At 47.8% G+C, this 23,150-nt stretch overlaps 1 protein-coding gene across 1 annotated transcript in view; it reads right to left on the bottom strand.

The window, feature by feature from the left end:
- LOC135366350 (phospholipid scramblase 2-like) overlaps positions 1–21,347 on the bottom strand; it is a 28,607-nt gene extending 7,260 nt beyond the window's left edge. Inside the window, exons 1-5 of the mRNA XM_064599019.1 lie at positions 21,263–21,347; positions 17,855–17,932; positions 15,282–15,347; positions 13,931–13,996; positions 11,619–11,779 (exon numbers count right to left, since the gene is read on the bottom strand). Of these exons, the coding sequence (XP_064455089.1) occupies positions 11,619–11,779; positions 13,931–13,996; positions 15,282–15,347; positions 17,855–17,932; positions 21,263–21,332 (441 nt within the window). The 5' untranslated portion in view covers positions 21,333–21,347. The remainder of the gene's footprint in view (positions 1–11,618; positions 11,780–13,930; positions 13,997–15,281; positions 15,348–17,854; positions 17,933–21,262) is intronic.
- Positions 21,348–23,150: the final 1,803 nt, after the last annotated feature.

Here is a 23,150-nt window from a genome sequence, read left to right as displayed (position 1 = left end):
CTGAAAACTTAAAACAATAACATACAAAAACGTATTACTAGAGAGCGAACTTCACATCAAGACGCTGCCTACTCTATTCAAATTTATCCTAAGACGATGGCTAAAGAAGTCGTCTGCATGACAATGCATAGGGTATCCCAGAGTAACCATGTCAAAAAATTGCAATAAAAAAGTACGCCACTACGGCATTAATTTTATGTCCTCAATTTACCCATAGGGTGGGGCAAGTTGATGAAAATATGTAGCCTGTCATTTTTTGGCTCGTGCGAAATAAATATCTAGTTTAGCACCACAGTAATTTGTGGATCATTTCTCAAAGGTTCGGGGATTCCGTTTACATATTCACACGCGGCGTGAGGAAGTTGGTACACTCTAAAAACAGTGCTTCACCGCATAGCACGCTCTGCTCCAACCATTGCCAAGAGTGATAGGGTTATCGCTTCTGATTCGAGGAGCGAGGGGGTCGTACGCCTTTTTGTGGCAATTGGTGACGTTCTGTTTTTAGAGTGTATATAGGTTCATCCCAGACGAACGTAGTAGAAAAGGTGCAGTTTCCCAATCCGCGCCTCAAGATTTTTCCGTCCGTTCCTGTAGCCGTCGAGTGCTGACAAGGTTGAAGGAATCGCAGGAAGTCGACGACAGAGAGGCCCACGAGCGTGTAGAAGCTGATATCTTCCTGTTATTCTTCAGTTTTTATCTTTACTTTCCGATTGTTATAGAAGCCTTCTACGTCCAGCTAAAAGAGCAGTACTTCTTTCTTGCGCAGTAGTCACAGACGCGCACTGTTAAAACAGAACTTGACCACATAGCACGCTCCTAGCCAACCATCATTCCGAATGATATCATGCTGTGTTGTCATTTGCTGAAAATGGGAGGGGGCGCCTATCTGGGACACATTATGCGTGTCCCAGATAGGCTTCTCCCCCTGTTTTGAACGAATCATGACGCAGAATGATGTCATTCGGAATGGTCGTTGGCTACGAACCTCCTATGTGGCGAAGTTCCATTTTAACAGTGTACGGGGACGGATGTTTCAGAACCTATAGGGCATGCTGTCTGTGATATCCGGAAATGTGTAAAGGGTTAAGGAAAGGAGAAAAGGAAATGTGTCACTTTCTTCTAGGGATGTGCCAACCGAATCCGTGAATCCACATATCCTCGAATCCTAGGCACACTCTAAAAACTGAACTTCACCGCATAGCACGCTGTGCGCCAACCATTGCCACGAATGATAGGGTTATCGCTTCTGATTCGAGGAGAGAGAGGGGCGTACGCCTTTTTGTGGCAATTGGGATACATGATAATTGACACAAAAACACGTAAAAGACAGGTACGCCTCCCTGTCTCCTCGAACCAGGGGCCCTATTCCGAGGTGCCTCGCTCGCGCAATCGAGTCGTTTGCAAGCGACGGCACGTTGTGTGTGATGTCATCGAACGACAACGCCGAGAATTTGGTATTCCAGTGCTTCCAGACGAGCCGCGCGTGAACGATCCTGTCGTTTGACCGATGCGCACGCTTGTTCAGCGGGGAGAGCTCAGCAGAAGGGAACGTGAAAAAGAGCAACTTTCAACACGAACCACCAAAAGGCAATGGCAAAAGGGCAAGGGTGCAGGCCAGCTGGTACATGGTGAAATTCTTTTTGGTGAATTTGTTTTTGGTGAATTGGGGGGGGGGGGGTTCATGGTGAATTTCTCGGGTTCCAATTTTTTCACCACCAGAAGACGACTACCGCCTGGTTCTGACCCTCAGAAGCTAGCAACGTGTGTAATGATTTTTTTTTCTACATTCTATAGCGGCTTCCCGCTGTAGCAAATTTGTCCACGGCTGACAGTGAATACATGCAGTGAAAAGCAGTCGGAGGTGCGAAAGGCAAAGGCAAAGGAACCACTGACAACTTCCCAATCCGTTGAGCAGCTACCACATGTAGTTCCGGACCACCGATGGTGTCTGTAGGCGAAGCGATCGAGGCGGCGGGAACGATACCTGCCACTTTTGGTATTTCGGGTTACGTCTAACGATCGCGCGTTTGGGTTATTTACTATCGTTCAGCCCGTCGACGTGTTCAACGGCACTGTCACGCGGATCCGAGATGACGACGACAAAGCGATTGCACGAGCGCGTTCGCAAATATAACTTTGTGCATTTGAGATAAAAGCAAACATAGCTCAAGCAGCACAATGTACTGAAAGTCGGGTGCAATAGGGGTGGACGGGTAGGTGGAAGGCCTTGAACAGGCTCGTGAAACTAAAGAACATTGATAAGACACATAACGTCCACCCCTATTGCACTCGACTTTCAGTACATTGTGCTGCTAGGGAGGCAATAAGAGACGACGCAAAAAAAAAAAAAAAAAAGAAACAAGCTGTGCTTGTTTTTCTTTTTTTTGTATAATTTCCTCTATCTGCGATGGATTCACCGGTACGCGCTTCACGTCCCACCTTGGAGCAGTTTCACATTGTGCTCGACTATGCGGGGGAGCACCGTAATGTCTCTACGGGTGGGCTGTCCGCTGGCTTCACATCGCAAGACAGAAATAGGGAGTGGTGCGAGCTGCCTACACGTTTGAACGCCAGCGGTGGTGCAGTGAAACCCGTTGAGAGGTGGAGAAAGGTGCGTAAATTAGTATCAAATACGAAACACCAACAAAAATATCAAAATTCGCGGCAGCAGTGAAGACTGCAATATCCCCGTCATCGGCCCTTGGGACACCGCGGCCCACCCCAGGGCGACCTTACGTCTTGTAGTTGGCTCTTTTGAGGCGACAGGCCTAAGGAACTCATTATGACCCCACCAGCGCTCTCGGACATTTCCACCATTACGATCACGTTCATCATCGCCATCGCCGCTCCGATCATTCCCGTCATCTCTCATTGTCATCACTCATCATTGTCACCACTCACATTAGAACCCCTAGCTATGGGGTAGCTTTCCACTCATAGAGTGCAAAATCGCCCCCCTGCATCATCAGAATATATATGTTGTTTTTGTTGCAATATCCCACTGAAGTTGTGTTCAATGGGAACTTTTAGACGTGGACCAACTGGAAAAGCGCCACCAAAGTCAAGGCAGCTCGCATCTCACAACACACGCGGGAGACGGGAACAGGTCCCCCACCGAAAGAATCGCTCTCTGAGCTGGAGGAGCGGCTGGCCTCCGTGATTAGGCAAGTGGCGACGACCGGGATGCAGGAGACTCGGGATACGGGCACTGCCGGCCTCGGAGTCCGCATCAACGATCATTTGTATGGCACTGCCCGAGGCAGCTTCTGCCTCACAGAGCGATGAAGGCAGGTCGACGTGCACATAGGTTCCGACTGCGTTGGCCTCGATAGCAGCCACGCGAAGTAACTTGCAGCCATCTCCGTTGAATGCTCTGGCTACTCGACAGGCCAAACGACTGGGTCCGAGAAATCGCTCGTGCACCGACACTCAGCCGATAGCATCGTTCACAAGCGACACGTTTAGAAGTCAAGGAAATACCAAATGCTCGGTGCCGTCGATACGTGACATCACGCATCACGTGCCATCGGTTGCAAACAGCTCGATTCCTCGTGCGGTGCACCTCGCGATTCAAGCACGCTATCGTTAGACGCGCCGTCGGAATATCAAAAGTTGCATGGGTCGTTCCCACAAGGTCGATCGAGAGCGAGCGATCCTCGCCTACCGACAGTGTCGGTCGCGCGCAATCGGTAGCTCGGAATAGGGCCCCAGAAGCGATAACGCTATCATTTGTGGCAATGGTTGGCGCACAGCGTGCTATGCGGTGAAGTCCAGTTTTTTAGAGTGGCAGGGCTTCGAGATTCGCGAATCCGAGTCCCAGTGCCCAAAACGGAGAATCGAATCTTTCGAATCCACCAATCACGTTTATTCGTTTCTTTTTGAAATTGGCGCCTCCGGAGTCCGCCGAAAGCCTCATTGGACGACGGGTATTTTCTTGTTTCTTTATTTACATTGCTCTGAACTAAGAGAATTCAGTCAGGAACTGTTATGTTACAACCTGTTTCTTTTTTGTTTTTGTTTTTTTAAAGTAACCTGGTCTTGCTTTTGATTGTTGCTTAGTTTTACGGAAATAACTATATGGGTATATTTTTTTCTCCTGAAACTGAAACATTTAATTTGCTATTCGTGACGTCACCGGTAGTCTCGGGTGGGCCACCGGCTGTTTTTCGGGCTCGCGCTTTGTAACTCCTTCGTGTCGCATGGATGACCAACTCGTCTGCTTCCTCGATTTCGTTCTAAAATATTCACCAGCGGTAAAAGCAAAGCCTATACAGACAGCCGTACACGAGGAATACCGGTGAGGTGAAGCACAGTGTTGCTGGACTGCTTTTCCGCAGGAGGAGCGCCTAATCACTAATCATCGGGGCCACTTGGGGATCCGAAATTGTATTCACTAAAGTGTCATACGGTACGGATTGATGTCGCACTGTTACATCAACACGTTTTTGGTACGGAGTCTCCCTTTAAACTCTTGTTAGAGAAATGACTCGAAAGATACGAGATTCGTAAAATTCGTGGGTTCGTAGAACCTTCCTTATTGCATTCGGATTTGAAACATTTTGGATTCGTCTCATCTCTATACTTTCTTCTGTCCTTCGCACATGCATGGTACGGAACAAGGTATCGTCTCTCCGGGGATCTCTGTACTGTTTGGCTCCCTTTTACACAGAGCTCACTCCCTTTTGACGTACGCACGCGCACAGCAGAGGTGATATGCGAGAAGGGGAAGAGGTGCCCTCATCCAGGGTGCACGATAAATTCGCGTGTGAACGACAAGTGTCCAGGACGCACCAGCTCCGGTGGCGCAGCGGTAACGCGTGCGCTTGGAGACTGGGAGGTCCGCGGTTCGAATCCGCGGGCCGGCTGTGCCGTCTGGGGTTTTTCCTGGGTTTCCCTCAGATGTGTAATAGGCGTATGCCGGCACAGTTCCCCTGAAGTCGGCCCATGGACGCAGCTATCCTCCCCCCGAGCGGATTCCGCTCGGTCTTCCACTTCACCCTTTCCTCTCCTCCTCTCCACCACCTTTCCCTTCCCGAGAAACATGCCGCCTAATCAGGCAGGCAGACCTCTCGGGTTCCTCCCAACGACACTCCTCCTCCCCTCCTCCTGTCCAGGACGCACGAAAGCATTGCTAATGCAGGGGTGGCGACCACGCATTGAAAGTGCATGCTTTGAGGAACAGCCTGATGTCAGTTCAGAAAGAATAACAGAGAGAGAGAAAGCGTCGGGAAAGAGCGGCCGCAGAACTTTCGTATACGCTCGAAAATAGTACATTTACGCGTATCTTTTACCAGGGCACAAAAAAAGAGCTGCAGTTTCATATTAGATCGAATTAGACATTCGAGAACTGTGCTCTGTAGCTCGGTAATTGCGCGGTCATCCTAATTTCACTAATTATGAAGATTCATTATGAAAGTTAATTAACGACTGCACTAACTGCTGATAGACGACCACTTTTGAGTACGCCCACGTCCAAAATAGGTGTATTCAAAGTCTTTTCCGAAAGAAACTGCTGATCGCGAGCTTAATTAAATTCTGGTCACTTTTATGTGACGCACCCTGGCTATGCTGTCAGGCATTGAAGAACGAGATAAATATTAGTCACAATGAATGTTAGTTATAGCTTTTTCAAATTGATCGACGCCTTCCATTGCGCCAGCAGGGCCACGTAAATTGTTCCATTATTCTACGTTTCAAAATTGTTTCCATTCTAGTGTGCTGTGGTGTAGGCAATCCGTCTTTGTTGAGTAGGGTACGTGCCACTCCGTATCAGGTGACACATAAATTTCAATGTAGTGATAGTTCTACATGGCTTGAGAGTTGATATTTTATTACGTTTCTTTAGCGCCGAAGGAGAATCATGTCTACCATTCTTCTTAAAAGAGCATGGAAAGGAAATTTGAATGGCTGAAAACCGTTTTTAATTTGTCAAAAATCATTCTCGTAAAATATTTCGGCTGAACAATGTTTTGTTACAGCGCAATTCGATTTATAAAATCGCTTCCGTGGCGGGAGGCTCGCGTGCTCCAGCCACAAGCCACTCCCCATTGACTGTGACGTCAAACGTTAAAAGTGCTCTCATTTGCAACGGAAAATTCGTCTGCTTCGGACAGAGCATGCTCCTTGTTGACAGCGGTTCATTATGTTTTGTTGGTTTGAGGCATAAAACAGAGGTGCAAACGAACAATAAAGCATTACGCTCATAATGGTAACGCGATCGTGTGTCTTATAGTCATAGTTATTATATACGTCTCCAACTAACAAAAAGTACCAGCGTCTCACATGAGGCAATACGCAGGGTGGCGGTTCCTGCTGTTCGCGAAGCGATGCAACATGACGCGGCTCACCTCGTATCCGTTGCTGGAAAACAAGACAAACAAAGTGCGTTCTTTCTGTTTACAACTTCTTGTACTAGTTCAACGATCGCAACTTCCACTCGCACTGCACCTGCACGTCCCCATTCCCTTTTGGAGCAGTGCTGACCTCAATCCACACGCGAGTTCCCGATTTCGTTGCACTGCGTTTCTTCACTGTGCGATCGAAAAGAATCGAAGAAAGTTCACTGGCGGCAGACTGATCAGACGAACAATGTGGCCGACGCCATGTTCTGGAGAAAAAAGAAAAAAAAAAAAAGAAAGGCAGCCGTTTCTGATGCGCATGCGTCTCTCGGCAGAATAACGCGCGCGAAAGGAGCCCTCCGTCACCTTGACAGTTGTCGGTGTCAGATCGCAGCCGAGGTCACTTGCGAGCCCTAGGAGTGGACGCAACGTACAACGTCACATCGTGACGGAGGTGCCCGTCACTTCTCACGTGTCTTCCACAAGAGTAGGAGAGCTCTCCGCACTCGTGAGAATCAATCGACTGCTGCACGCGATATTTTTCTGCTACGCTCATATGTCTTGCGTGAAAACGTTATTTAGTGATCGGACATTCCATCACGATCAAAAACTATTATTTTTCCTCTGTCTTAGACTGCTCCTTTAATAGGGCCCGGATCTGTAGGCACTAACAGGGGTGCTCTTCACCGCATAGCACGCAGTATGCCAATCATCATCGCGGATGATATCGCTCTGTCTCCCGATAAGCTGACAAAAGGGGGCGCGCCCCTTTTATGTATCAACATTCCTTCATCGAAAGATAAAACAATACGGTTCTGAAGGTTGGTTGGCCTATATCCGACGAACAGCGCTACCTGATGGCGCCTAAAAATTCGGGTCTTACTATTAAAAATAAATCTAATTGCCATTTCCACTATTTTGTAACGTATTAATGTCTTCTGTACTGGCCGGATCTCAGATGGTTCTAGCATATTCGAAATTGCACCTTGTGTACGGATTATAAGCTGAAAGATTCAGGTCTGATGGAGCGTATTTCAATGCCTTCAAAAAATCCAAGCCTCCGCATTGGGGCAGAACTGAGATCGGAAGCATCCTCCGGTTACCGCGGATGAGAAGTGAGCGTAACTCCTAAGCATTTATATCCATCAACTGCTGGGGTTACCGTTCCGTCCATTACAAACGAGTACTGAAAAAAAAATTGTAAGTAAGATTCCCCAGAAAAAAAAAAATAATAATAAACGCAATTTCCTACAGATGTCCGAAAGAGATCCCAGTGTCCATATCCAGAAATGGACGTCAGTGGAACTTCCTTGAGATATTTACGAAGGGATAACCGAATATCCCCAGGAGGTCGTGTCGAGGTTGTTTCACGGATTATCCGAATCAGCTCTATGATGGTATGCTGTAGGGATCATGTTTTGCAAGAGAGAGAGAAACGGCGGAACGATGTGGGGCACTGCACAAATTTGACTTTCCATGAATCAACTCAATTTCTCGAACCAAACCAGTAAGAAACACAGACGTTACCTCCATGGTGACTTAATATGCCAATCAATTACTCATTTCAATGGTGTTCGTCTACGCAGTCGAATTGAGCATCTCAACCTTCATTTCGACTCACAGGCGAATAGGGCTGTCGTACGTATAAAAGCTCGCCAGAACACAAATGTACAATGTCTCTTTTTTCCTTTTTTTTCTTTTCTTTGCCATCGCCCTGTACTAAAGTTGCCGTTGTTTTTCTTTTTCAAAGTGAACGCCTCGTCGTTTCCGAAGCTCTTTGGCTGAGTGACCTAATGTCTTGTTGTTGTTATTGTTGTTGTTTTTAACCGTTTCGCTCATTTTCCGTCGCAAAGTGAAATTTGGAATGACACCTAACATACTCGTCTTTTGTATTGCCAACTGTAGGATGGGACAAGCATCTCTATTTTAATAGACCATTTTAGAAAAGCAAGCGCCACCTGTGGTACGCGAGGGCTCATGGGAACTTCGAGCGCCTCCAAGCATTACGATACGGCCAGAGGCGGAGGCAGAAGAACAACAACAACATTCCCGGTGTGCGCAGCATCAGCGTTAGCCGATATAAACCATATCCGAAGCAGACGACGGAGCAGTGTCCCTCAAAGTTCCCATGCTGCCTTGCGCCACGCGTTTGATGGCGCGCGCATCTTTTTAAAATGGTTTATTGAAGGTCGCGCGTGCGACTGAGTGTACACCCGGCAGAAGAAAAGAAAGTCAGTCAATTGGTGGTGCTGTGCGAGCGGACATTACAAGCGCGGCAACGCCGTTGCGTTGCTCGCCCTTTACCTAACCTCGGCCGCGGTGAGAATGGATCAGTGGTTAGCGTGCTGGCCATGTCACGTCGAGACTGGGAAGTACCCGGGTTCGAATCCCGGTGCCGGCTGTGCTGTCTGGGGTTTTTCCTGGGTTCTCCTCCGTGACTTCCTAATCTGCCGAATCCCAACTCGCCGAAAACTGGGTGACGCCGGTAATCCCCTGACCTGGAAGTATGGACTCCCAACTGGCCGAATGACCCAAGAGGTCCAGTCTTAGTTGGCCGAATAGAGAACCGTTTGCTTAGGAAGTTCGCCCTCTAGTTCCGCCTTCGCTCTTGACGGTGACATTCGGTAATAAGGGATAACTGAGCACCTTGACACTATCAACCATAGTGGGACCCCGGATTAAGTGAAATATTGTTTCCCAAAGGCTGTTACATGAAACACGACTAGTTTTCCATGTGCGCGATTTATTCCAAGTGCAAAAGGTAGGTGATGGCATCAATATATTGCTGAACTGTGCGCTGGCTGGCTGTAAGCTGCGCTTTCAGGGTTTCCCGCCTCTGGTTCAAGACGCGGTACTTCCTTCTTGGTGGCGGGACTACGTGGCGAGATTCGAGTAAAAGCTGTTGCCGCTCATTCGTTTGTTGATTCATTTGGAGGAGCTCCACAAGCCGGTATACGTTGCCATGACGAAGATGTTCAACCTGTAATGCCAACCTTCGACATCGTTGATAGTTCTTCTGTCGTCGTTTTCGAAGTGGTTCCAAATGGCTGTGAAGAGTAGAAACAAGAATTGACCGTCAGCGCTAGCTCAGCTGTGCATTACCTTTTCTGTAGGCAACTATAGTTGCCTACAGAAAACGTAATGTATACATAAAGGTAATGTATACATTACCTCGAAAACATGGCGGCTTCATCTACCCACGTGTCGACAACGTAATCATGAAACGCATGCACCTGCGGCAACGTTGGGGCATGTTCCTGCACCCAGAGCAAGACGTCCTCGACTAACTGGAGGGGAACAAACGAGAGTGCCGCGCACCTCCTTATCCACTGCCTCGCGTCTTCGTTCTGCATGTTGGATGATACCAAACACAGGCGTTGCACCTTTCTCCAGATGCACTGGCAGTAGTGGAAGAAACAACCTTTCAGCTCGCTTCGATGGAAGACATCGCTAACGGCGCCTATAGCTGCCAGCTTCGTATAGTCACATACGACTCTCTCCGGGTTGAATTCGTAACCAAACATGCCAGCCGCCTGTTTGACGTGCCTCAAAAGTATTCTATAAGTCTGCAGAGACTTGTCTGGCAGAAGCGCATAAACAACTGGGAAGATTCCGCCAAGGTACTCAGCGTGCAGTGTGTACAGTTGTGCGAAAAACTGCGGCGTGACCTTAAATGTTCCATCAATAAAGATTGTCGGTGCACGGCGGTGCTTCTCCAAGTTTGCTTTCGTTGAAAATATCTCAAATGGCAAGTAATAAAATGACGGTGTTAGTGCATTCACTACATTTGTAATTTACTGCGAATTCTCACCAGAAGTTTTTCGTCTGCCCCATCGTCAACCATGAGAAAGTTGTCGGCATCTAAAGTTCTTCGCCAGCGTCCCCGGAGGTTTATCTCGCTCCTCCAAGGTGGTAAAGCGGGGATGCATTTGTTACGGGTACGATACAGTACCGCAGACCTGACCGCACTGAAGGATGGCATCGTTGAGGCTGTCTCGGTGTTTGTGACGGATGAATCTGCCTCGTATCTGAAGGAAAAAACACCTTAATTTAACACCAAAATTAACTGCTGGCATTCTGACCGGAAATAAATGGCGTACAACAGAAGGCACTCTTACCTGTACACTTGAAGGATGGGCTTCATGGGATGGCGGAGTACGGTGTCTTTCAGGTTGGCAATATGACGACTTGATGTGACCTTTGCCGTGTCCGGGGGGCGGTCGTGCTCTCCACGGTGGCTTCTATACATGCCGTCAGATAACATGACAGTGGCACGGCATCCTTTCGCGCATTTATAATATGACACCACGTCCACCTTCTTTGAAATTTGATAGATATATCCTTCAAAAAGTAAATGTCGGCCACGTCGTTCCATCTGCAGAAACTCAAACTGCCTCTCTGCCATCCTGACAAGAAGTGAGCCTTCCTGTGGCATAACAATAAATGTGTCCACCCGAATAAATTTGAGTAATTGACGGACTCAGTATCTTCCCGTAAGTGCTACGGACCCCGCTGTCCCCTTGTTATTCAGGTCAACTCCGGGCTTTCCCATCTCGCCGAGGAGCTGCTGCGTCCCTTCCCATTCCGCCAAAAAGTAGTGACCTTCCCCCCCCCACCCCCCACCCCAACCCAGGATAGTCCTCTTATCAGCATTCGGCGAATTGGAATTCGGCAGATTGGGCTGTGACCGTTCTCCTCGGAGGCTTTCAGACATATGTCGGCACAGTTCCCTTAGAAGTCGGCCCAGGACACACATTTCCCCAGGGCGTCAGTCGTGACGTTGCCCACCTCTGTGAGGCTGAAAACGGAAAGCCCTTTGACCACCACCTCGCCGCAAAGGATAGCTGCTGTATTGCTCACAGACCACGAACGAGAGCTGGAATTGTGTCTGTGTGGATTGCTTTTCGTAGCTTTTTGCCAATATGGAATATATTTTATACGTGTGTTGTGCGGTCTTTAGGATGTGGTGCTGGTGTAAGGGGGCTGGCGTGGGAGATGGTAAAATCCCTGATCTTGATGACTGCGGAGGTCCAAGCGTTGTCATCCATTTGTGCCACAAGTCGTGTAGAAGGTCATACCTCTATGTACATCAACGCAAGCGTCGCTAAGTTATTTGTAGCGTTTATATCTGCACGTCACTCGTCTCCACCCTTCCTTATTGTGTCTTCTGATGCCGTTTGAATTCTACGCAATGTGTAGTTACTACCATGTTATGAATGCTTGCGCGATTCCATGCATTGAAGTCCGCCTGCAGCAAATCTCCATATGCGAGCTGCTTACCTGCCCGAGGCAACAGCAGAAACAGCCCTTAAGGCCGCCCTGAAGTCTCAGCAGGCGTTGAAAAGACATCGTCGCGGTGCCTTTCGTATCCACCATACGAGCAGTGAAGGATCCACTTGCAAGCGAGAAGCAGTCCTGAACCATCTCGCACGGCTCACTTTCTGCACAAAAATAACAAAATGAAATGGAACATATTATGTATGTAGAAGTTATTTATAGTGAGCAAAAGAGATAAATAAGCACGCACAGACAACTGAAGAACTAAATACAGTGCAACTCTCATGTTGTATTCTGTACTATTGCCAGCATTGATTTGGCTGTCTCGCTCATTATCCATCACTGTCAAGCACCATGTCTAGTTAGTGATGTACGCACACTTCCGATTTCATAATGAATCTTAATGTTTGGAGAGCACAAAAATTATAACATTCAACGCGACCTAAATTTTGATTAGTGAAGCGCGCACTGCATATTTCAAATGCTGGAACAACCTTATAGCAGAATAACATTTTGTAAAAAAAGAATGTACACAATACGTGATATACACGCAGAGAAACGTGTTTTTAGTGAATAAATTCAGCAGATATACTCTGCACTCTGTTGCAGATTCACAGGCATGGCTTCGGCTTCTTGTTTTTGCATATCTTTCACGGTATTACAACTGTTGCACACCAGTAGAATCAGTCTCGGTGTCACCCCACAATCGCCTCGGCACGCGTGCCTTCCACGCATACCACCAGATACCGGCCAACCAACCTCACATCCCGAAGACTGCCATCACGACGCCTTTCGAGGCCCATCCAGCCCGTGGGTGCCACCTTGCCACATGAAGACAGTGCCTGGGAACTGCTTGGCTTCTTCTCTCGCATACTGACAGCAGCTGAGACCCGCAACAGCACTTTCGGCCGGGACCTGCTCGTAGACCACTCCGCCGTGCGCCAATACCAGCACTTTCTCAAGGGCAGCAATTTTGCGCTATGCACGGACCACAAGCCTCTGATGTATATTCCTCGCATACCACCTCGGATAAACATTCGCCCAGCGAAGCTCGCCACATGGATTATATCATGGAATTCACAGGCGATATCAGACACATTGCGGACCGCCATACCGCAGAGGACGTCCTCTTGCGTGTAATGGCCGCCCCAGTCTCCAATATTCGGCAGCCCGCTACCATCGACTTCAAGGCGCTCCCCGTTTTGCGTCGTCATTTCGAGCAGCTCCCAGTTTCTGCTGCACGCGCCTCACTCTGGTATAAGACATCTACTGGCTCCCCACGACCTATACGTACCATACCACCTGTATTCCGCTGTCGTGTCTTTCATGCCTTCACCGTCCTGCGCACCTTGACATTCAAGCCTCCCAAAAGGTACTCCAGGAGCGTCATAACTGGCTTTCCATAAACCGTGACGTAGCCTCATGCGTTCGGTCCGGCCTATCCTGCCAGAGGTCCACGGTCACCGCCATACTATATTTCCAGGACGGTCTATAGTGCAGTGCTGGACAAAAGTTTACGGCACACGCTCCAGCGCACTCCTTCGTCAGGGTGAACCGCCAGCAACAAATGGGACTGTACGGGCTTACAGACATGTGCCTAGGTAATCCAGTCACCGGTTCACAAGTCCACGCGTTCCTATTCGCTGCTAGCGTGTCACTGTGATAGAGGGATGCGCCGAAACGTGTTCCGTAAACTTTTGTCTAGCTCTATACTTGACGCACGTTTCGACCGCGTTCATACTGAACAAGTAGGCCCACTCCATCCAGCCAAAGGCAACCGCCGCCTCCTCTCTTGTATAAACCGCTTCACCCATTGGCCAGAGGTCATTCCCATTCCAGACATGTCTGCGCTAACCGTGGCCTACGGTTTCTTGACTTGTTGGATAACACCGCATCAGGGTTCCCTCTAGCGTCACCGCTAACAGGGGACGTCAGTTCAACTCTAACCTCTTCCGCAGCCTCTACCACTTACTCGGAGTCAACCACATAAGTATCGCGACCTACCACCCTCAAACTAACGACATCATAGAGCGCCTCCACTGGCATCTTAAAGCCGCCTTAAAACTGCATATTATTATTTTTGCATGGAGCTAACATAAAACAGAAAACCCAAAATGCATTGAACTCAAAAAAAATCTTGGACGGCTCTTCACCCATGTTCTTTATTTTATGATTGGCATCCGTAAAGCATATATTACAAATAAGAGCATATCCCGGACGAAATTGGTCATAACTACCCTGACCCGTCATAGAAAACTTCCGTTGTCATTTCTGCTCTTATTTTGTGCAATGAATATTTCATGAATGCTACGCACCTTTGTTGACAATGAATAGGGGATTATTGTTGGAACCTTGCACGGTGAACATCCAGGCGGGATATGCTGCATGAAGAAACGAGTTAATTACAGGGCTCGCTCACTACGTATGCCGTGAAGGGAAATGTGGCACATAGCGGGTTCGCTTTGGGCATTCGGCACGCCGGACACTCGTGAAGTTTGTCGGCCTAGCTGAATATGTGTCGAATATGAGAGTGTTTGTGTGGAAGAGTGTTCCTGGGATGCCTGTTTGAATGGCATTCGGCCTCCGCAACGCCGCTCACACCCTTCCGGCGATCCACTCTGGGTGTCCTTCGCGGTCTGCCCTATTGTTTCGCCTACCCACGACGACATTCTCGTGGCCAGTTCCACTCCCGAGGAACAGGCCGAACAACTTCGCCAGTTGTTCCAGTGTCTACAGCAGCATGGCGTAGTCATCAATGCTGCTAAGTGAAAACTCAGTGTTCCTTCCCTCACCTTTCTCGGCCCTCGCATTGAGTGCACTGGTATCACCCCCCTCCGCATGAAAGAGGAGGCCATTGACGGCTTTCTCCACCGTACCACACGGCGGAACCTTCGCGAATTTCTGTGCTTAGTGATTTTCTATACCGCGGGTTCATACCGAACCGCGTGCACACCATCAAACCGCTATGTCATTTGCTTGCTAGTCCTGGCGCTCTGTCGAAAACCATCGCCGGCCGCTTAACAGGCTTTCCAGAAGATAAAGCACGACATCGCCTCCGCCTCACTCTTGGCCCATCCCATGCCGAACTCGCCACTAGCACGCTTCGTGGATGTTTCTTCACAAGCCGCTGGGGCTGCTCTGCACCAGCTGGGCCCACACGATCAGTTACTCCCGCCATGTTTCTTTCCTAAACCCCTCAAGCCATCCGAAGCATGGTACACCACTTTCGGACGAGAGCTACTGACAGGGTACGCGACTGTCAAACATTTCCGCCACCTTCTTGAGGGATACTACTTCATCTTCTTACTGCCGTGACCGATTTCTTACTGCCGTTACCTGACTTCGCGACAGGTATAACACTCCCCCACAGGTTGCAACGCTCTTCTCGAGCACATAATTACAAGAGTTAGCTCTCTGTGTTTTCGCAATTTGTCGCAGTACCTCTTCAAAAATAACGTTTATTTTGTATGACTAGCAAATCAGAGATGTTATGTCTACAAGGATGGTGTGTTTATCTTTTGTCTGCTCTCCAGAGTCAGTGAAACGTGACTTAAGACCACATTAGCGGTGGTCGAACGACATGCTTAACGATAAGTATTGCAATATCTTGTCTTCTTTTTCCTCATTTTTTCCTAATGACAAGAAAACATCACAAGTTCCACTCACTGTAGATCTTGTAGTAGTTCTCATAATCAGCATTAAATCCCGTGTATGTTCTTGTGTCGCCAGGACCTGAAAAACACACATTGAACTTAACATAGGTAATGATTGCAGCGTTTTTCGTTTTCGTGTATCACAAATTGGGGAGGGAAAAATCGAGTGCTACTTGAACACGAGAATTCGGGGAGAAATCGTGCGCTATATGATCTACGATATGTCGCCGGGAAATTTTCGGGTGAAGCGAAAGGCATATTAAACATCATTCGTTGGCATTATTTGGAAGTGGTAGTACAGAGTCAATGTAAAGGCTCTGTCCGATAGCACAGTTCACCCAGTCCCAGTTGCACCACTTGCAACCGGTCCATGTGAGACTGTAGAAACCAGTTGGGTCAACTGGTCCCTTTTCAATAACACAGTTTACCACGTCCTAGTTGCAACCGGTCCAACTAGGACTGGTTATGAGTTTCCAACGCATGACTCATCGAGGAAGCAAGAACTTGCAAGTGTAACTATAACAATGCTAACATTAGCTTTCGTTAACACTAACGAACCTTACAAACAATTGAAATATGAATTTTCTACGCTATAAAGTGACTTCCTGACCGTTCCACTAAATCCGTTTTGTAATCTTTGTAGATATTATTGCAATCTTGCCCCGGTACCGAAACCGAAACTTCCCCCAGGCGTGGGAACTAGTCCAGCTTGATGTGATGCCATTCCTGTCTCCAGTTGCGGTCAGTCCAGCTCCACTCTGGTGCCATGTAGTTGTTCAGTTGCCTGGAGCCCAGCTCAACCTAGTGCCAGTTCGCTTTCAAGTTGCCACTAGTCCAGCATGAACTAGTCCAGCTTGGTACAAAAGTTTGCGGGACACGCCACTGGCGTATTTCCTCATCGGAGCTTCCCCACGTGCTTCAGGAAGCGGTTAAATGAGAAACATGTCAATGGCTACTCCGCCCATCGCTCAAAATCTCTGTCCGCTCCTCTTTGTTGCTAGGGTGTCGCTCTAATGGAGAAATGCAACACCCGGTATTCCGTATGTTTTGTCCCTAGCTGCACTACACAGTGCCCAGTTGCCACCAGTCCAGCTTGAAGTTGAACCACATTGTGCCCAGTTGCCACCAACCCAGCTTGAACCTGTACCAGTTCACTTTCTAGTTGCCACCAGTTTAGTACCAGTTGGATCCAGCTGATCACCAGCAGAGTTCCCTGCTCATTTTTTCGCCCGAAATTGGTGGACAACCGAAAAAGATCAAGTTTAGCGCTGGGCAGCCTTGCATGATCACGACCAATGTTAAGCCGACAAGTTGAGAATGCAGCTCGACTGTGCTAGCGACAGCGCTATGCAGAAAGTGAAGTTGAATGTATTGTGCTTACGTCAAGGGCAACACGAAGCTCAACATTGGTTGAGTTAAGCGTAACTGTTGAAGCTTCTGCTTGATTTCCCATTCTGAGGCGAACTTACACTACCGTACTCATCCGCAGCACTATCTTCACACAACGACATCTAATGCATGTCACTATCTGATTATCCGCAAGTCGACAAAAGTCGATAGGGACTCTCAGCGAGGCACGACCTACTGCTATACTAAGGACCTGGACATCCACAATGCTCCCAGCACCGGGGTAGTAGTTCTTGCAATCGCCGCTTGGCTACGGGGTTTGGCGCTAGCTCGCACTATTCGTTACCACGTGACTTGTCGAAACCGCGGCGATGTATGGTAGTCTGTATTCACAACGACGAAGCAGTACAAGAGAGAGAATAGCGCGTGCTTAGCAACAGCCTGTGTATCCCTATATGTAGCAGACTAAAGACGGTGGCAAGGGTGACAGAGAGTGATTCCCTTTCCCCAATAATGCTATGTGGCGCTTGCAGCGGTCACTGACGTAACTAACCCGTGACCCGTCTCCCCAATAGGGGATCGCCAGCTGTCCATGTCTCTAGTATAGAGTAGGTCGTGCAACGAGGTGTATTAGTACAGCAAGGAGCATCCGCATTACTTGACTCTGACGACAAAGTTGGAACGTCTGTTTCTCACCAAAGCGCATGGTAACTCTCGATTCCAACACGCCAGGAGCAACCCCAGTGTGGAATTCGCATACCTGTACGATCTCTATACCCGTAGATAGATAGCCCATAACGGGAACCTTTCCTCGGGTTATCAAGAGAAACATATCTACCATAAGAGTGAATTTTTTCAAGGGTAATCTTCACGCTGTCATGAAGTTCTTATTCATGCAAAAGGAAACTCCTAGGGAAACTCTATGAATGTATTATACAAACACGAAGTCACAAGTGCTCGTTGTACACAGCCTTAAGATGTTTGAAGGCATTGCTTGGTCGTGCATGTGGAATCCATGGTGCAAGTGTGTTTAAAAATGACCGATTTCATCAAGGTTTTCTTTTCTTTCGTTTCTCTTTTTTTTTCATTTCAATCTGTTCTCCAGAATAAAGGGAATGCTACTCTGAGCTAGCCGAGGTTGCTTAGATTTTATGTTCAACGAGCGGCATTTACTATATTGTCCTCCTGCCCTTTGAAATAGTATTGTGTCGCATGAATGGATTTACGTTGTCGACTCACCTGAGACAAAACACAACACTACTTTGCTCTCCTGCTTCAGACCCTCAATGCCAGTTTTTCCTCGGGATATGGGGCCACCTGGAAAATACATATTAACCTTTACTTCACTAACGCATGGACAGTATGGAATGCACGCGGCGTATCTGTAGCCCGGTTGTACATATGAGACAGGAAAGTTTTTTTTTTTTTGTTTTATCATTCCGTTGGAAGAAGCAGATACATCCCACAAAAACGATGCATAAATATACACAATATCAACACAGGACAGAAGAACAAAGCCTATCAGCCAGGCTGCCAGGTAGAAAAAGCCCCATATGGCCAAGTTTTTAGCTCACGTAACCAAAAGGTAGCCAACCGGGCACCGCTCTTTGTAGCCGAAAAGCAGACTGTTCCACGACTGTTATTCCGTACTCCTCTATGAACAGAGGAGTGGTCGAGTCAGCTGTGGATGTGTAAGCGGCATTTCCTTGAGCGCGAAGAATAGTTATAAGGGGACAAGCAGCAAAAACAGACAGGTAATACAGCGAGGTTTTTGAGGCTGTGGTTTTGAGGCTCGAGTCATATTGCTGTGTGTACACCAAAATAATGCGGAATTCGACTAAGATTTACGCATATTCGTTGAAATGCCGCCATAATCCCGTATAAAATTCTGCCGCAGAGCACTCTGAACCCCTGGTGAGCGTCACCGCGCTGCCGTAGCAGACGACGGAAGTGACGCATATTGTTCCTCCTGTAGGAATTCCTGACGTTCATTTCGCGGCTGCATTGCGATCAGAGGATGATTTTACCGAGAAGAAAAACTGTGCATGCTAGTGAAGTGTTTCCTGACTGCGCTACAGCGTGTTGCCGACTTCCTTTTGGGCAATGCAGGGACAGAGTCTTTCTTGGACGAACGACACACGAACAGACAGCAGAAACATAGTGTCAGATATTAACTGACATTTATTACAGCCCTACCAAGGCTGCCCACCCAAATGCTTCCGAAGGAAGGTCACCTCATTCTCTCTAGGGGTGGAAATCTTGCTGCTCACATTGTTGTCTGACTCGCCTCGTGTTCGGCCAGAATATGTTTCAGAACCAACACGCTCTATACTAGCCTGCCGTTGTTCCCGTTGTCGAATTAGTCATCGGCTCTCGGCGGGTAGTCGAGACCCGATAGTCGTAGTCGATAGACCGGTAGTCGTCCCGGCAGTCGCGACTGGTAGTCGAGGGATGCGTAGTTCAAGTACCGCCAGTGCCTGACTTTTTCGATGACTGTCATATTTAAGTTATTTCCAAAAGACGGGAAACTTGTTCTCGCCGCGAATACGTCTAGGCCTACACTCTTAAAAATGAACTTCACCGCATAGCATGCTCCTAGCCAACCATCATCTCGAATGATATCGTTATCTTCCTTGATTTGTTGAAAACGGGAGGCGTATGCCTTTTTGTCACACTTATGCGGTTCATAATTGTCACAAATAAGGCGTACGCCTACCGTTTTCAACAAATCAGGGAAGATAACGATATTATTCGAGATTATGGTTGGCTAGGAGCGTGCTGTGCGGTGAAGTGCATTTCAAAGAGTGTACTTGGAGACAAATAGTGGGCGGCACATTTTGTTGAAGAATTGTTTTGAACAAATCCTGAGGTTCTCATTAGTCTCGGCTTGTCAACGAAGTACATTAGGCTGAAAGAAGGAGCGGTTCCTTCTGTATTTCCACAGAAACGGAAGGCACAAATCTTCACCTCCTCTTGGCCTTTTGGCGTACGTCTCGTTCCAACTGCGACGTAAAGAAAAATAATAGTAAAGAAAGGAAGAAAAATAACGAACCAATCTTTCATCGGAGATGTCTCCTTCAGACTTCGACGCGATCAGCGAATGGAACATATTCAGGCGTTGTTCGGAATTTGCCGTTTTTATCACGTTCGCATAGCAGCCGCCCATGGAGCTCGAGGGACATCTGACGTCACGCGCTCCTCAAATTCTCCCGCAATGCTTTGCGACAGCGGGCGCGCTCCACAGGCGATCGTGTCGGGCGGGCGGTCCTGCGGCCTCGTAATCGTCCAAAATCGGCCCGCCCGTAAGCCGCGCTCACAAAATACTGGGGGCACCATAATCGTACGTAAGATGTGCACCTTCTTCCAGCCCTTTGTTGCAATAGACAAATTTCGCTTCCGTTGTCCTTTAATCGTAGTGCCAAAGTCATATTATGAACGACTTATGGCGCGCCGTTCAACTGCGATTGCAACAGACGCGACTTGAAATTTCGCGAAAGGCTGCAGCCCGAGAGAAAAAAAAAAACCCTATAATTATGTTGTCAACGTGTACGTCATGCCATTCCACTGTGACTGTGACAGAGCCCACTGCATAATTCGAAAATGGGACAGCAGAGAACTTTGAAACGGACAAAACCATTTTAATCACTGTGCCGGTCATATTATGATCGACTTATGTCACGCCATTCCACTGGGACTGTAGCAAAGGAGACCATAAAATTCGAAAAATGGCGGCAGCAGAGCGCTTTGAAACCGGCAGAACACCTTTAATCATCTGTGTAATCATCCAAAGACGTATTATGAACAACTTACGTCACTGTGATTGTCGTAACAGAAGCTACTGCATTATTCGAGAAGCCTGATAACAGAGTCATTAAAGGGAGTAAGCTTTCTTTAGTCATCATGTCAAGGTGATATCATGAACAACTTATGTCAATTCGATTTCACTGGGATTGTAGTAGAGGCGACATCAAAATTCGGAAAAGACGGGCGCAGAATCCTTTAAAGCGGGCGACACCCCCATGTGCCATGATGCCAGCCGCATATCACCAACATGATTCATTTGACGTTTAACATCACATCGTAACGCATAACTCATCATCAGTTACATCATTGCCCATCACTAAAGTCAAGCAGAACATCCATCTTCCCCATCATTCAACATCAAACTCAGTATCACATCACGCCATTTCCACCACACCACATCAAACGCAACATCCCATCACGTCACTTCCATCACTCAAGATCAAACGCAGCATCATATCACATCAAACTCGCCATGACATCACATCGTTGTCCATCACTCCACATCAAACTCAACATCACATCACGCCAATGCCCATCACTCAACGTCACATTATTCTGAGTGATTAGTCTGAGTGATGTAATGGTGAATGATCTCGGTGAGGACCATCATGATTAAATTCGCCCACTTATGCAGAGGCGCCCCTTAGCCCTCCCGACCCCGTACCAGATGGGCTTCATACAGAAACCCCACTTGTCGTATCCTAACGTGACCTAGCTGCACATTGAGCTTTGCCACGAACGCCGTAGCCTTCAGTCTACTGCTCCTGGCACAACATTATGCATTGCGTCAACATCGGTGCGCTGTTGCGCCAAGTCCTTGCCGTACTTGAGTCCCAGACTTACCTTGTAATTGTGTTTGTGACCGCTCTTGCTGCGCTTTCATTGTTTCTCTAACTGGGCGCATTGCAAGCATACCTTCTATGACCAATGTACCCTGAACACTCAGCTAGAAACCTCTTCTTCCTCACACATCCTGAGCCTCATCCACCAATACCGCGGTCTCCTGAACGTCTCGTTTATTTGTTTTTATTGTACAGACTCTCACTGAATGCGTAGCAGAGTATTGAGACTGCGTCGAATAGCCCGTGCAAGGGTAGTTAGTCATACCGAAAAGCAATCGCTTCAGGTACTAACCTTTAGGACGTGTCAAGATGATGGAGCGCAGTAGCCGTAGGGTTGTCAGAAAATGAAATGGTAAACAGTAAAACAGCGGGGCAGGCGTTGCGGAATGCCCGCACCCCCTCCACTATAGGCTCCGCGCGCTAACCAATGGGCGCGGCGAAAATTTTACACGCGCGCCACTTGTGCAGAAAATCGGTATGACTGAACTGAGCGCTGGCTGCTGTCGTGCGTTGCGCAGTGGCGAACACAGCAGCTAGCATCAAGATCAGATGCGACTTGCGACCTCCTAAAAAAGCAAGGTTTTTCTTTTTTTGATGTACAACGGTACAAATGTAGAGCAAGGAAGGCTTTATGAGTCCGGACACGTTTCTGAAGAGGGAGACGTCTTCGACACCCGGTAGGGGGAGAGTGCGGTAATAGCCAACGTGCCTTTTCTCAACTCGTCTTCCCGTTTCAGCTTCATGTATATCTCAGGCGTAGGTTTTGTGGTTTTTGACATTTTCCGAAAAATGTCAAAAAACACACCCCGAATTATTATTATATTATTATTATTTATTTTGATTTTTTTCAAATTCGGCATATTCCGAAAAACCGGACTGCCATGCGGAGGTGAGTATGCTCATGTATACCCTTGCATTTATTACGACAAAAGATAGGTATTCCTTGTTTGCCTGTTTTGTACTGACTATAAACAGCATTGTTCATTTAGTATTAAACTTTTGCTTGTTGGTTGTTTCCCTCACTCACAAAATAGCCATTACTTCGCGTGCAATTAAATCGACGCTCGCATTCGGACATCGCGTCCGTCTCGACGGAACCCAGTTGCAGAAAGAATCCGTTTTTTAATAAACCATATAAATGTCGATAAACACACCCTGAATTGGCTTGAAAGTAAATGCCGAAAACCACAAACCCATGAAGGGACACTGCGAGCGTAAAACGGGAGCGGTGCTGCACTGGCGATATTCCTCAATCTGCACGAATTTGCGTCTGTCACCGATTTGCCACAGTGGCGAGTATCAATCCCAATCTCGAAAGGAACTAACACAAGCCTTATTGTTTTCAGCACCAGTTATTTTCTGCTATACGATGAAACTAGTGTTCAAACATTACGCACAGCAGATGACGTGTGTACAGAAGTTTTACGTCGATGCTTTTGATACAACGTAGTAAAATAAATTATATGCAGACTGCAGAAATGAAGACGTTCACATTTATTGTAGAACAGGACGCATGTATCACATGAGTAGAATTTGCAGGGTAGATCATACTTCGTTGTCGCGCCAAGTGACGTCTATCCACCGTTGGCTGTGGCCGCGCTTGTACAGCCGGGCAGGGAAACGATAAAACCTCATACTTCCCTTGGTTCTCGGAGCTGCAAAGGCGCAGCATGCGAGCCATGCGGATTATGGGTACCCAAACGTACTGGTAATTGCGAAAGTCGAAAAAAATCAACAGCAGCTGCATACGGCAGGAAGGAGAGAGCGGATTCGCCTTCAGTGCCGTTTCGCACCTCCTCGCCGCTTGGGTGGCTTGGGGCGCTGTCTTCGCCTCCTCGAAACACTAGCGCACGGTGCCTATAGGAACTGTGCGACAAACTGGTGGCGCT

Source organism: Ornithodoros turicata, chromosome 8 (genome assembly GCF_037126465.1).
Source record: "Ornithodoros turicata isolate Travis chromosome 8, ASM3712646v1, whole genome shotgun sequence".
Taxonomy (NCBI): Eukaryota; Metazoa; Arthropoda; class Arachnida; order Ixodida; family Argasidae; genus Ornithodoros; species Ornithodoros turicata.
The sequence above is the reverse complement of the archived record's forward strand: the minus strand, read 5'-3'. Positions and strand labels throughout refer to the sequence as shown.